This window comes from Pan troglodytes, chromosome 5 (genome assembly GCF_028858775.2).
Source record: "Pan troglodytes isolate AG18354 chromosome 5, NHGRI_mPanTro3-v2.0_pri, whole genome shotgun sequence".
In the NCBI taxonomy this organism is placed as follows: domain Eukaryota; kingdom Metazoa; phylum Chordata; class Mammalia; order Primates; family Hominidae; genus Pan; species Pan troglodytes.
In genome coordinates, this window is record NC_072403.2 from 164472631 (window position 1) to 164488961 (window position 16331).

General features: G+C 35.8%; 1 protein-coding gene across 7 annotated transcripts in view; it reads right to left on the reverse strand.

The window, feature by feature from the left end:
- Positions 1-16331, reverse strand: part of SYNE1 (spectrin repeat containing nuclear envelope protein 1) — a 518706-nt gene that overhangs the window by 389098 nt on the left and 113277 nt on the right. For 4 of the 7 annotated variants that reach the window (XM_016956737.4, XM_016956730.4, XM_063813578.1 and 1 more), the window contains 2 exons: positions 9565-9648; positions 121-213 (listed from right to left, as the gene is read on the reverse strand). In XM_016956737.4, coding sequence (XP_016812226.3) covers positions 121-213; positions 9565-9648 — 177 coding nt within the window. Of the gene's footprint in view, positions 1-120; positions 214-680; positions 702-9564; positions 9649-16331 lie in introns of all 7 variants that reach the window. The other 3 variants (XM_016956731.4, XM_016956728.4, XM_016956725.4) reach the window with 1 other exon arrangement.

Genomic DNA, 16331 nt, shown 5'->3' on the forward strand with positions numbered 1-16331 from the left:
ATTTCTGCTAAGTTAAGGATCAACCCCAAAGATATGGCAAATGAGACCATTATTAAAATGGCCACCATGATCTCCCTCTGAGACATTGCATCAACTGAAAGAGGAACTGTAGCACAATACCTGGAAATATAGAATAATGGTCCACATCAATCCAAGAACTATTGAGGGTCGGCCATCAGCTATATCGGTGGAGTTAATGTTGACTAATTTAATCTGTTTAAAAAAGAGAAACTGTACTAGTAATGTACTAGAATATTATAACTCATTTAATTATGTAACAATTAGGCCTTTAGTAGACATCAATAAGATTTGGTCATGCCTATGTAATAGTACATGGGAGTAAGTAGAATGAGGCACCGAAACAAACAAGCACAAGGTTTCAGTGAAAATTTCAGGGGGATTTGTTAGGTGTACAAAGTAAAAACTATAAAATGGATTTCAGAAACTTCTTTTGTTTAAAGCTGAAAAAATACAACATGCAGGCAATTACCAACAAAAATGTCAAACAGAAAAAAAATGTTATTATTTATATTTAGAGGTTGACTGGAGCTTAAAAGAAACTGCAATGAGAAGTTTAAGAAGATGCACTTACTTTGAAGTTTGTTACCAAATAGCAGGTAACTTATGTTCCCTTTTACCTATAAAAATCAGGAGTTAAGAATTCTAAAATTTGTACTAACCGGTGATCCTCTGTGCATGGACTGACATGAAAAACAAAGGGAGAAGATAATAGATATACATAAATCATCTTTCAAAATCAGCATTATTTGTTCAAAGGGAATAAAGAGGTAGGTAGTCAGTTTAGAACCTGACTGTGGTAATACGTTTTAAAGAAAAACAAAGGAAAGGCAAGAAATAGCAAAACAGAGCCTATTAGCATTCAGTTCCCTACTTTTGGGTGATGACATATAAAGCATTAAGGAGAGACGTCAATCTATGTACAATTGACCCCAATTATTCATGCTAATGTTTTCCATCCACTACAAAGTTGTTTGCTAAGTCCCAACAAAATGGACTTATATGGTTAAGTCTATCTCATTCAATTTCTATAGCCTACCATCAAAAACATCCTTTTAATAATTCCTAACAAATGAAAACAAATAATAATAAAGTACCCCTCAGACCTCTAGCTCAATAATTCTCAGCCAAGATTTCATGAAGTGTGTTATTAATAAAAAGCTCAGATGTTTGTACATTTTTTACTTAAATTTGTGTCAGATGCAAAATCATTTCACAAATACTTTACTCTTGAAAGTTTAAATTTAGTAGTTTTACATCACAGAGGTGGAGTAAAAGCTAGCAAAAAATCATTGTAAATGATTTGAGATATACCTATGGGATTTTTGTCTCACTGGTGAAGTTCATTCATCAGGTTCAATGACAAAAAATAAAAATTGAGAACTGGTATAGATTACAAACTTGTATATCTACTTCCTTTGAATCAATCAGTATAAGACGTTTAAGATATCTTTACGAAAAATAAAGAACATCAAATTTTTTACCTTTTTATGAAAGAATCTACTATGATCTCTAGGATCATTTTGAGAGCTTCATTTTACAACTTCTCCAGAATTTTCTCCACATCCATTTTAGCATACATACACAAAAAATTTATAATATATGCTAATATCCATAAGATTAATGAATTTCACAGGGGAAAATTTCTTCCTTTTCCTTGTGCATCATTTTTTAAAAAGTGCTATTGAATATAATTTGATTATCCTACCTCGACCCAGTTTCAATTGTACTTGAAATTGTACATTATTAACATATTCAATTTATTACAGAAGCTAAAGGATCTTTTGCCTAACTTGTGAAGAAAAATGTTTTTCATGATTATCTGCCCCAAAATGTGTTTCACAATGAGTTTAGGGAGCACAGGTTGGTTTGTCTGTTTATTTAACCTCCCATCTCTTGCAAAATCCTATTGAACTTACAATACATTCTTAGTAGCCTAGGAGGGTAGGATGGGCAATAGAGACACATCCAAAGAGACTGAAGAATTTCCAGAAGCCAGAAGGAAGATGGGACCATATTGACAGATAAAACCAGAGCAGAAGGATGTTGAGCCAGATGTTCTCAAAGGGTGATTCCCAGAGTTGCAGCAAGCACGTCACCTGGAAACTTCTTAGAGATATAGAATCTGAGACTTCACCTTGGACCCATTAAACCAGAAACTAAGGAAGTGAGCCTCTGGAAAGTGTCTTAAAACCTTCAGGTGATTCTGATGCACATTAGTGCTTGAGAATCCTGGACTAGACCATTGTACCTGGCCCATGTAATCTGGAGAAGTCTGAGTTATAAGACAGAGGCTTGAATGGAATGAATTATTATTTGTGTCCCTCCAAAATTCATATTTTGAAATGTAACTCCCAATGTGACTGTATTTGGAGAATGAGTCTTTAAAGAGATAATTGAAGTTAAATGAGTTCATAAGCATGGGGCCCTAATCTAATCAGATTTTTTTTTTTTTTTTAGATTAGTCTCACTCTGTTGCCTAGGAGGGAATGCAGTGGCACGATCTTGGCTCACTGCAACCTCCACCTCCCAGGTTCAAGCGATTCTCCTGCCTCAACTGGGATTACAGGCATGCGCCACCACACCCGGCTAATTTTTGCATTTTTAGTAGAGATGAAGTTTTGCCATGTTGGCCAGGCTGGTCTCGAACTCCTGACATCAAGCAATCTGGCCACCTTGGCCTCCCAAAGTGCTGGTATTACAGGAGTGAGCCACCATGCTGGGCCCAGTGAGATTAGTGTTCTTAACAAAGATGAAGAAAAACTATCATCAGAGTGAACAGGCAACCTACAGAATGGGAGAAAATTTTTGCAATCTATCCATCTGACAGAGGGCTAATATCCAGAATCTACAAGGAACTTAAAAAAATTTACAAGAAAAAAACAAACAACCCCATCAAAAAGTGGGCAAAGGACATGAGCAGACACTTCTCAAAAGAAGACATCTATGAGGCCAACAAACATGAAAAAAAGCTCATCATCACTGGTCATTAGAGAAATGCAAATAAAAACCACAACGAGATACCATCTCACACCAGTTAGAATGGCGATTATTAAAAAGTCAGGAAACAACTGATGCTGGAGAGGATGTGGAGAAGTAGGAACGCATTTACACTGTTGGTGGGAGTGTAAATTAGTTCAACCATTGTGGAAGACAGTGTGGTGATTCCTCAAAGATCTAGAACCAGAAATACCATTTGACCCAGCAACCCCATTACTGGGTATATACCCAAAGGATTATAAATCATTCTACTATAAGGGCACATGCACATGTATGTTTATTGCAGCACTATTCACAATAGCAAAGACTTGGAACCAATCCAAATGCCCAACAGTGATAGACTGGATAAGGAAAATGTGGCACAAATACACCATGGAATACTATGCAGCCATAAAAAAGGATGAGTTCATGTTCTTTGCAGGGACATGGATAAAGCTGGAAACCATCATTCTCAGCAAACTAACACAAGAACAGAAAACCAAGCTCTGCATGTTCTCACTCATAAGTGGGAGTTGAACAATGAGAACACATGGACACAGGGAGGGGAACATCACACACCAGTGCCTGTCAGGGGGTAGGGGACTAGGGGAGGGATAGCATTAGGAAATACCTAATGTAGATGATGGGTTGGTGGGTGCAGCAAACCACCATGGCATGTGTATACCTATGTAACAAACCTGCACGTTCTGCACATGTATCCCAGAACTTGAAGTATAATTTAAAAAAATAATAAAAAAAAACAATGAATACCAAAAAAAAAAAAAAAAAAATGAAGAGACGCCAAAGATTGATCTTCCTCTCTACACTCACACAAAGAAAATGTCATGCAAGGACGCAAAGAGAAGGGAACTGTCTACAAGCCAGGAAGAGGAGCTTCCCCAGAAAACAACCCTGAGGCACCTTAATCCTGGACTTCTTGCCTCCAAAACGCTGACAAAATAAATTTCTGTAGTTTAAGCCACCCAGTCTGTGATACTCTGCTATGGCAGCCAAAGCGGACTAATACACAGCTCACAGATGTTTAAAAAAATATTTGAGACCAGGCATGGTGGCTCACGCCTGTAATCCCAGCATTTTGGGAGGCCAAGGCAGGCAGATAGCTTGAGGTCGGGAGTTCGAGACCAGCCTGGCCAATGTGGTGAAACTCTGTCACTACTAAAAATACAAAAATTAGCTAGGCTTGGTGGCGCATGCCTGTAGTCCCAGCTACTCGGGAGGCTGAGGCAGGAGAATCGCTTGAACCTGAGAGGTGGAGGTTGCAGTGAGCCTAGTTCGTGCCTCTGCACTCCAGCCTGGGTGACAAAGCAAGAGTCTGTCTCAGAAAAGAAAAGAAAAGAAAAGAAAAAAAGTAAAAAATTTGAATTATTTGGAAATAAATTTCAAAAAACTCTCAGTAAACATCCATGTTACTAGCTTTTCTTCATAAATTTGAAAACTTAATGAATAAATCCATTACTGCTTTCCACTAGTTGCTTTCTACAATGAGGTATCAGGTACCTCATTCTCAACAATAATGCAAGTAGTCAACTGCCTGCCTTATTTAATACACAATTTAAAGGAATTTTAAACATTAATTACATTTTAATAAAAGTCCAGACGACTGACTCTTCTTTGTAAATTAGAAAACCAGGGATCACAGTTCTTGCAGTTCACTGAGGTTACTTTAGTTGGAACTATTTGCTCCCCTCTTCCAGACAGGACGCAGGACCACTCAGTTCTCCTGTTACCACAGTTAGCCTGGATCTCACCTCATTCCTTTACATCACCTTTCTGGACCTCACAGGAATCTGAATTTATGTCCCCTGTCTGCACTATGATGGTCAGTGGTTGGCTCCCTGTATTACTGTGCTGAATGATCTGCCTGACACCTCGTTGGAGAAAGAAACTTGTGGCAAATGGTGATGAATCTGTTCACCACAGTCACATTTACACATTTCTCATCAGATTCTTACATAAGTTTTTTCAATAGCCCTGCAAATAAGAGAAAAGCTAAGGACACTGTTAGGGTTTCCCCAGTAAAATGAGGAATACCTTCATTATTCCCTAAGTCAAACTAAATAAGAATAAAAGGACTAAATAAATGTCCTGTTATGAAAAGAAAAAAATTCCAAATGGAAGACAAAGTCAGTACAAAGATCAAAGACAAATTTCTAAAAATATGATTGAGACATAAGTTTTAACTTGTAAAGATCAATGCTAAGATAATAAGTGGGAGGGCACTAAAGAACCTTCCAAAACTCATTACTTCCCACAGGCAAACATTTTGTGAGGCCGTAGGATACAGAAGTGCAAGAGAGTGTGGCCGACAAGAATGTTTCAGGGAGATGTAGGGAGGGGGTGACTTTAAAAAGATTAAGAGACTTGTGGGGAAAAAAGAGAAATTCTTTCATTTTGTTCTGATTCTCAAGACACTACTTTTGGTGCTTAGCAAATATATTTAAACTTTATTTTTTTTACTTTGGGTTGTTCCGTGAAAATGGACATTGTGAAAACAAGTCTTCTTTATAAACAATGCCTTTCATAGGTGAAGTTGTTAAAGTTTTCACCAAGGCTTCCAAGTTAATAAGAGGAATTTTGTTTTTGTATTCCAGCCAATCAAGATAACTCGGAATGAAGTAGGACACTGTTGTCATACAGCTGAAATGGGAGAATGAATGACCTGAAAAACTCTATCTTTATTTTTTATTTTTATTTTTTTTAAGAGAAAGAGTCTCACTCTGACGCTCAGGCTGGAGTGCAATCACAGTTCACTGTAGCCTCAACCTCCCAGGCTCAAGAGATCCTCCCACCTCAGCCTCTCGAGTAGCTGGGACCATAGGCGCATGCCACCACATCTGGCTAATTTGTTTGTTTCTTTGTTTAGAGACAAGGTCTCACCATGTTGCCCAGGCTGATCTCAAACTCCAGGGCTCAAGCCATTCACCCACCCTTCCCTCCCAAAGTGCTGGGATTAGAGGTGTGAGCCACTGCATCTGGTCCTGAAAAACTCTAAATATCCTGTTTAACAAGGCTTCATTCAGCTTTCAATGAAAAATTAATGAAGGGTGAGCAGAAAGAAGAGAAACGCTTCAATAAGAATGAGATTAGTGTGATCTGGAAACACTGCCTGATATTGCATAAGAAGCTAAAATTGTTTTGCACACTATCCTAATGCCTGGAATCTCTCTTGGGCATGAAATTTGCACAATTGACTGAAATGTATACTGATTCATCGTATTACCAACTTATCAACAATGTAGATTATTTAAGGGCTAGAATCTAAGTTTTCTGTAAATTTGTATTTTCTAGAGTGCCTGTCTTATAGAAAGTCATCAATTATACATTTGTAATCTAATTAATTCAGTACATATAAACTGAGAAGGAAATAACTGAATGGGTCTATTTTCCAGAAGTATCTGGATCTCCATTTATAAAACTAGTTTTGGTATTACCAAGCACAGGCTTCCTCAATTCCCACAAATTAGAAAAGGCTAAATGTAAGAGGATTGGTGCAACCCTTTTGGAGGGAAATATGGTAATATCTACCAAAATTACACGTGCATTTACCTTTTGACTTAGCAAGCACACTTCTAGAAATTTACCTAGGAGATACACTTCCAATTATATGGAAGCACTTATGCACATAGTTATTAACTGCATCATTGTTTGTGTTTTAAAAATACTAGAAACAACCCAATTCCCATTCATAAGAGAGTGGTTGAATAAACTATGGCATATCTAGGCAATGGGACACTGTGTAACTGTAAAAATGAGTAGAGAAATCACTATGAACTGATGTGGGATGATTTCCAGGATATATTGATAAGTGAAAAAAGCAAAATGCATCTACGGTATGCTATCCTTCATGTAAGAAAGACGGGGATATATGAAAACACATCTTATTTGTGGAAAAAATGCAAAATGTATGTCAGAAACCAGAAAGACTGGTTATCTAAAGGTAGGAAATGCAGTTAGAGGCAGGGAATGAGAATGGAGTAGTAGGGATGAGAAAGGAGTTTGACTTCTTTAAATAAAACGTTTATTATTTTAGAACCATAATAATGTCCCACTCTTTAAAACAAATAAAATCGACCAGGATGGGGGTGGGGCACAAAATAGAACACAAACAACAACAAATAAACCTATCTCTATAACAGATAATGACATAATCCCACTGACGGGAATGGGGAAGAATAGAACTAACCTAAGAACATTTCAAAAATAGTTTTTTGACTGGATACTGTAATGCTAAAGACAAAAAGAACTACACACAAATCCTGTTCTCTAGTTTGTAAATCTGTTTCTCACAGGGGCACGGGTTAGTGAGATACTAGATGTGTATACTAGGTGATATAGTTTGTATATATGTCCCCATTCAAATTTCATATTGAAATGTGATCCCCAATGTTGAAAGTGAACCCTGGTGGGAAGCGATTGAACAGGAGGGCGAGTTCTTATGAATAGGTTAGCACCATCCCTCTTGGGTACTCTCCACACAATAGTGAGTGAGTTCTCGTAAGACGTGGTTGTTTAAAAGTGTGCAGCACCTCGCCCCTTGCTCTCTTGCTCCTGCTCTGGCCATGTGACGTCCCTGCTCCCCTTCACCTTCCGCCATGATTGTAAGCTTCCTGAGGCCTTTCCGGAAACTGATGCCAGAGCTATGCTTCCTGAGCAGCCTGCAGAACCATGAGCCAATTAAACCTCATTTCTTTATAAATTACTCAGTCTTGGGTATTTCTTTATAGCATGTGAGAATGGACTAACACACTAGGGTTGAAAAAATAAGTAAATATATTGTAGATGAGAGTAAGCCTTCTCATTATCAGAGAAAGCAGAAACAAGGACATAAGGCCAGAGTAAAACTTGCAGTGTTTAACTTGAATCAGAGGTATTAGTCTGAACTAATGTTTTACCCACACGTGCGAGAAGCTACATATGTATATGTGTATATACATGTACACACATACAGAGATAGAGAGAGAGAGAGAGGAGAGAGAGAGAAGCACAGATATATGTATATATATGAGTTAATAAACATATACAATTGAACAATGAGAGCACATGGACATAGGAAGGGGAACATCACCCACCCGGGACTGTTGTAGGGTGGGGGGAGGGGGGAGGGATAGCATTAGGAGATATACCTAATGCTAAATGACAAGCTAATGCGTGCAGCACACCAACATGGCACATGTATACATATGTAACAAACCTGCACATTGTGCACATGTACCCTAAAACTTAAAGTATAATAATAATTTTAAAAAAGAAAATAAATAAATAAACATGTACATTTTCTAATCTATTTGCTGAGAGGGCCTAGGAGAAATGATGCCCCAGTAGCAATGAAATACTTAGTTAGCATTTAGATCTTGGTTTCTAAATGTCACTCATCACTAAAAGGAACGAAGCCTCTTTAGAGAAGTGGTTGATTCCAGGACTGGGGAGGGAAAATTTAAGAAAAACCTGGAATATCTGTAGTTCTAGCAAATAAAAATCTGCTTGAAAAATTATGAGCCAATATTAAAAAGGTACAGGTGCAAGCCTGAAGGAGCTCTTAGTGGTCAAAGCTAGAACAATTTGAGTGACAAAATAATAACAATGAGTATAATGATGAATTTTAACTACGTAACAAAATAAATATACATGTGTCCCTACTGGAATAAATAATTGAATAAATAAGTAAATTGTAGGGGAGGACATCTTTTTCTTACAGAATAATTCCAATTAATAAATATAGAAGGAATGAGGAAAACAGAAAATCATTAGGCAAGTAGCACAGAAATAATTATTGAAGGCAATGGATACTAAAATCAGTGAGCAAAAGTTTGAGGAAAAGCAGAAACTTAGCATAGTCTCAATTATCTCTCCTAAGTTATTTCCCAACTATAAAGGGAAAAACAGTGACTCTACCATAGGAAAGCATGGCAGACACCACATTACCAAGTATTCAAAGTTAATGTAACCAATAACAAGACATATCAGCACCCTACATTTACTAATATGGTGCACTGGGAAGAATATGACATCGCTTTCTTGGGACTTTTTCCAAAAATGTCTAAACTCAACCTAATCACGAGAAAATATCATACAAACTGAAATTGAGAGACATTATGCAAAATAACTGACCAGTAGTTATCAAAAGTGTCAAAGTCATGAAAGACAAGGAAAGAATGAAGACCTGTCATAGAATGGAAGACACAACTAAATGCAAGATGTGATACTAGAGTGGATCCTGGAACAGACACAGACAATAGAGGGAACATGGATGAACTTGGACTAATGTCCATGTTTTAGTTAATAGTATCATCCCAATTTTAATGTCCTTACTTTGATAATTGTATTATGGTTATGTAAGCTCTTAACACTAGACACTGAAATGAACTGTAGAAATAAAATTTCTTTTTTGCAACTTCTCCATAAATCTAAGAGTATTTTATAATACAGTGATATTGTATGTCTAGGCTGTATAGATTACATGCAGTGTTTTGACCTATAGCCAATACTGAAAACATAAGTATGCCCACACCTTCTTCCTTGGGCATTTTGTTTTTGTTTCTCTCTTACCTTTCTTCCTTCGAGGAACTTGAGTGCCGTGCCAATGTTAGCCACAGCATGGATTCGCTTCATCCGGCGTCCTTGTTCACAAGGCTGTAAAAAGTGGGGTAAAAAAGGGAATGAGACAAAATCTGCATATTAAAATGTTAGTTATAAGATCTATTTATATGGATTAAAAATATACTTGAAGAATATTCAAAAGCAACTAACATTGTTCACTTTCTATAAAGGTTAGCAAATACATAAAGGGGTGTTCCCCATGGCACTCTGAAGATATACTAATTCACTCAATAAGTGCATTCATTCTCAGATTATCTGTTAATGCATTTGCCTTTTAGTCTTCTGTATGTCTAAGAGCAGAAATTATTTACTGAGACCTCTGTTAGACACGACACAGTCTCATCATTGGTCTGTGCACAGCCCACTTATTTAGTTTATTAGTTAATTATTTTTAAAAATGTAAAACACACCCAGAACCTGCAACCTAAAACAAAGTCAGGACCCACAACTAAGTATGAAAGCCATATCCCAAAATATGACCACCATTAATCCCATCCTCCTATCTGACTACATTGAGGGCACCCATCACACTAACTCTAGTCCAGTGTTTGCCATTTCATAGAGATTCATTTCTTTCACATGCTTTCTTAAAAAGAATGCTTAGTTTTTAATTTTATATGAAGAGTATCACTGTATTAATCATTTGAGACCTACTTTTCCACATTATATTGCTAAGATTCATCATATCATTGCCTTTCACTGTATTTCATTCATTTCGAAAGCTATATAATGTGCTATTTCTATACTCTCCTTCCGATATGAATGTGCTATTTCCAGGTTATTGATATTTTGATATGTTGATAGATTATTCTTGTACTTCTCACCTTTTGTACAAGCACAGTTTCTCTTGGACATGTACCTAAGAGTAGAATTGCTGAGTCGAAGGGAATGTGACTTCCATTTGTAAAGTAATATCAAACTCTCCTAAAATGGTTGTACTACTTTTTACTCTGATCAGCATTGCAAAAATAATCCTGCTAATCTGTATCCTCTCCAACATTTGATTTTGACAGATACCTTAAACAAACTTTTTTCAATTGAATATAAGTAAAATGTATATGTACTCTTTTTCATTGCAGTCTCCATTTACATTTCCCTGATCAGCAGCAATGTGGACTTCTCCTCCTCTGTTCATTGGTGATGCGTATTTCTTCTGTAAAATGCCTTTTCACATCTGTTGCCCAGGTTTTCCTTTGGGTTGTTTGCACCCATATTGTTTTGAAGATGTATTTTATATATTCCTGATTTAATCCTTTTACAACATGAATTGTGAATATCTTCGACAAGTTTGTAACTTCTGCCAGTTGTTTTAAAGGTTTTTAATTGTTAAGATAGTCTTAATTTTAATATATTAAATATAGCAATCTTTTATTGTCAATATTTTTGTGTCTTATTGAATAATTGTTTTCTTATCCCTGTGTCTAAAACATATTCACCCATGTTTTCTACTAAGAGTTTAAAGTGTTACTGTCAGTAGGTCCTTAATTCATGTAGATTTAATTTTTGTATAGGCCATGAGATAAGAATTCAATTTTACCTTTTTCTGCTAGAATGAACTTAATTTCCTGTTCCATTTTTTTTAACTTCAATAACTTCTAGGGTACAATTGGTTTTTGGTTACATGAAGGAATAATATAGTGGTGAGGTCTCAGATTGTAGTGCACCTGTCACCCAACATTTAGTTTTTGATCCCTCACCCCTCTCTTACCCTCATCCTTCTGAGTCTCCAAAGTCCATTATACCATTCTATATGCCTTCGTGTACCCATAGCTTAGCTCTCACTTACAAGTGAGAATATATAGTATTTAGTTTTCAATCCTGAATTACTTCGCTTAGAATAGTGGACTCCAACTCCATCCAAATTGCTGCAAAAGACATTATTTCATTCTTTTTTTATGACTGAGTAGTATTCCATGGTTGTATGTATATCACGTTTTCTTTATCCACTCATTGGTCAGTGGCCACTTAGGTTGGGTCCATATCTTTGCAATTGTGAATTGTGCCGCTATAAATATCAGTGTGCAGGTGTCTTTGAAATAATGACTTCTTTTCCTTTGGGTAGACACCCAGTAGTGGGATTGCTGTATCAAATGGTAGATCTACTTTTAGTTCTTTAAGAAATCACACCGTTTTTCCATAGAGGTTGTATTAATTTACATTCCCACCAGCAGTGTATAAGAGTTCCCTTTACAACACTTCCATGCCAACATCTATTGTTTTTTGACTTTTTAATAATGGCGATTCTTGCAGGGGTAAGGTGATATCTCATTGTGGTTTTAATTTGCATTTCCCTGATGACAAGTTATGTTGTACATTTTTTCATGTGTATTACTTATTTGTATCTTGTTTTGAGAAATATCTATTCATGTCATTTGCCCACGTTTTGATGGTATTGTTTGTCTTTTTTCTTGCTGATTTGTTTGAGTTCCTTGTAGATTCTGAACATTAGTCCTTTGTCAGATGCATAGTTTGCAAATATTTTCTCCCATTCTGTGGGTTGTCCGTTTACTCTGATGATAATTTCTTTTGCTTGCAGAAACTTTTTAGTTTAATTAGGTCCATTTATCTATTTCTATTTTTGTTGCATTTGCTCTTAGGGTCTTAGTAAAAAATTATTTGCCTAGGCCAATGTCTAGAGATTTTTTTCTAGTTTTTTTTTTTCTAGAATTTGTATGGGGTTTCAGGTCTTAGATTTAAGTATTTGAGCCATCCTGAGTTGATTTTTGTATAAGGCGAGAGATAGGGGTCCAGTTTCATTCTTTTACATGTGACTATCCAGTTTTCCCAGCACCATTTATTAAATAGGATGTCATTTCTTCAATCTACATTTTTGAATGCTTTGTCAAAGATCATTTGATTGTAAGTATTTGGCTTTATTTCTGAGTTCTCTATTCTGTTCCATTGGTCTATGTATCTACTTTTATACCAGTATCATGCTGTGTTGGTAACTATAGCCTTGTAGTATAATTCAAAGTCAGATAATGTGATGCCTCAAATTGTTCTTTCTGCTTAGGATTGCTTTACCTATTTGGGGTCTTTTTTGGTTCCACGTGAATTTTAGAATTGTTTTTTCTAATTCTGTGAAAAATGATGTTGGTATTTTGATAGGAATTGCATTGAATCTGTAGATTTCTTTGGGCAGTATGGTCATTTTCACAACATTGATTCTTCCAATCTATGAGTATGAGAAGTGTTTCCATTTGTTTGTGTCATCTATTATTTCTTTCAGCAGTATTTTGTAGTTCTCCTTGCAGAGATCTTTCATCTCCTTGATTAAATATGTTCCTAGATATTTTTTGCAGCTATTTTAAAAGGAATTGAATTACTGATATTATTCTCGGCTTGGTGGCTGTTGCTATACAGCAGTGCTACTGACTTGTGCACATTGATTTTGTAACCTGAGACTTTATTGAATTTGTTTATCAAATCTAAGAATTTTAGAGGAGTCTTTAGGGTTTTCTAGGTATCCAATCACATCATCAGCAAACAATGATAGTTTGACTTACTCTTTTCCAATTTGGATGCCCCTTATTTCATTTCCTTGCCTGATTGTTCTGGCTAGGACTTCCAGTAACATGTTTAAAAGAAGTGGCAAAAGTGAGCATCCTTGTCTTGTTCCAGTTCTCAAGGGGAATGTTTTCAACTTTTCCCCATTCAGTATGATGTTAGCTGTGGATTTGTCATATATGGCTTTTATTATTTTGAGGTATGTCCCTTCTATGACTAGTTTGTTGGGTTTTTTATCATTAAAAGATGCTAGATTTTATCAAATGCTTTTTCTACACTTATTGAGATGCCCATATAGATTTTGTTTTTAATTCTGTTTGTATGATGTATCACATTTATTGACTTGCATATGTTAAACCATCCCTGCATCCCTGGGATGAAACCCACTTGATTATGGTATACTATTTTTGATATGATGTTAGATTCAGTTTGCTGGTATTTTGTTGAGGATCTTTGCATCTATGTTCATCAGGGATATTTTTCGTTACATCATTTCCTAGTTTTTGTATAAGGTTGCCACTGGCTTCTCAGAATGAGTTAGGGAGAATTCCCTCTTTCTTAATCTTTTGGAATAATTTCAGTAGGTTTAAAACCAATTCTTCTTTGCATGTGTGGTAGAATTCAGCTGTGAACCCATCTGGCCCTGGGCTTTGTTGTTGTTGTTGTTGGCAATTTTTCTATTACTGATTCAATTTTCGCTGGTTGTTTTTAGCCTCTTCAGGGTTTCTATTTCTTCCTGATTTAACCTAGGAGAGTTGTGTGTTTCCAGAAATTTATCCATTTCCTATAGATTTTCTAGTTTGTATGCATAGAGGTGTTCATAGTAGTCCTGAGTTATCTTTTGTATTTCTGTGGTGTTGGTTGTAATGTCTCCATTATCAATTCTAATTGAGTTCATTTGACTCTTCTCTCTTCTTGGTCAATCTAGCAAATGGTCTATTATCTTTTTAAAGACTGCAGTTTTTGTTTCATTGGTCTTTTGTATTTTCTGTTAGTTTGTTTCCATTTCATTTAGTTCAGCACTGATCTTTGTTATTTCTTTTCTCCTACTAGCTTTGGATTTGATTTGTTTTGGCTTCTCTAGCTCCTTGAGATATGATGTTAGGTTGTCAATTTGTGATTTTTCAGACTTTTTGATGTAGGAATTTAACACTATAAACTTTCCTCTTAGTACTGCTTTTGCTGTATCCTAGAAGTTTTGATAACTTGTGTCACTATTACCATTCATTTCAAATAATTTTTAAATTTCCATCTTGGATTCATTGTTAATCCAAAAATCATTCAGGAACATACTGTTTAATTTTCATGTGTTTGTATAGTTTTGGGGTTCCTTTTGAAGTTGATTTCTCGTTTTATTTCACTGTGGGCTGAGATGATACTTGATGTAATTTCGACTTTTTAAAATTTATTGAGACTTGCTTTGTGACTTATCATATGGTCTATCCTGGAGAATATTCCGTGTGTTAATGAGAAGAATGTATATTCTGCAGTTCTTTGGTCAAGTGTTCTATAAATACCTGTTAGGTCCATTTGTTCTGAGTGTAGTTTAAATCCACTGTTTCTTTTTTGACTTTCTACCTCAAGGATCTGTCTAGTGCTGTCAGTGAAGTGTTGAAGTCCCCCACAATTATTTTGTGGCTGTCCATCTGATTTCTTAGGTCTAATAGTAACTGTTTTATGAATCTGGAAGCTTCAGAGTTATACACATATATATTTAGGATTGTAATATCTTCTTGTTGAATTTGTCCTTTTATCATTACCTAATGACCTTCTCTGTCATTTTTAACATTGTTTCTTTAAAAATCTGTTTTATCTGATGTAAGAATAGCTACTCCTGTTCACTTTTGGTTTCCATTTGCATGGAATATTTTTGCCACTCATTTATCTGGAGTTTATAAAATTCTTTATACGTTAGGTGAGTCTCTTGAAGAAAGCAAATATTTTGGTTTGTCATTTTGTTATCCATTCTGCCAATCTGTATTTTTTAAGTGGAGCATTTAGGCCATTTATGTTCAATGTTAATATTGAGATGAGAGGTTGTGGTCCAGTCATCATGTTGATTGTAACCTAGATACTTTATTAGTTATGTTATTGTTTTACAGACCTTGTGAGTTTTATGCTTTCAAGATGTGCATATCCACCTTCTGTTTCAAGGTTTAGAACTCCTTTTAGCATTTCTTGTAAGGCTGGTCTGGTAGTGACAAATTATCTCAGCATTTCTTTGTCTGAAAAGACAATTTCTCCTTCATTTATGAAATTTAGTTTTGCTGGATACAAAATTCTGGGTTGACAATTATTCTGTTTCAGGAGGCTAAAGATAGGACCCCAGTCCCTTCTGGCTTGTAAGGTTTCTTTTGAGCTGTTCCACTTATTGAACAGTTTCCCACTCTGCACACCCATATCTGACATCCACCTTTGACATATACTAAAGTTCTATTCATGCCTTGGCTTGTTTCTGGACTGTATGGTATTTGTCAATATGCTCATCTCTGTACCAAGACCACACTGTCCAAAGTGATATAGCTTCATAGTAAGATCTGATATCTAGTAGGGCAAATACTTTCTCCCTGTTTTTCTTCTTCAGATGTGTCCTGGCTAAGTGAGAAAGATACAAACACTTATTGTATTGTTCTACCGTATATTTGCATCTATTTTCACACAACTTAACCTATTATAATATAATTATTATCCCTATCAGGCTATAATCTCTTTGAGGGCACTGACTATATCTCATTCATCTGTGTTTTTCTTAGAGGGCATAAGATAGTGCCTTATCCATAATAGGGACTCCAGAAATGTTAGTTGAATGATTATTAAACAATGACAAATACCACTGGAGAATTGAGTTCTACTCTAAATAAATGATCAATGACTAACAGGGTTACCTGGTGAACATGCAGGGAAGTTTGACACTCAAGATTTTCTGAGCATCCATCATTCATTTCTAAATGGATTATTACCCTTCTCTTGAAAGGCAAAGTGTTCAAGAGTCTTTTGCAAAAATACTCTTCAGAAGGTTACTAACATAGATAAGAAAGAAGTTCTTCTGCAGCCCTTAATCTCTACTCATATTGTTTCTATTGTTTCTGTTTCAGTAGTAATTCCTCACATTCTTAAAAAAACTCTTAAGTGCAACGTTAAATTTAGTTTTCCTATGTTTATGTGCAATTGCAGCTACATAATTACTGATCCATTCAAAGAATAAATGT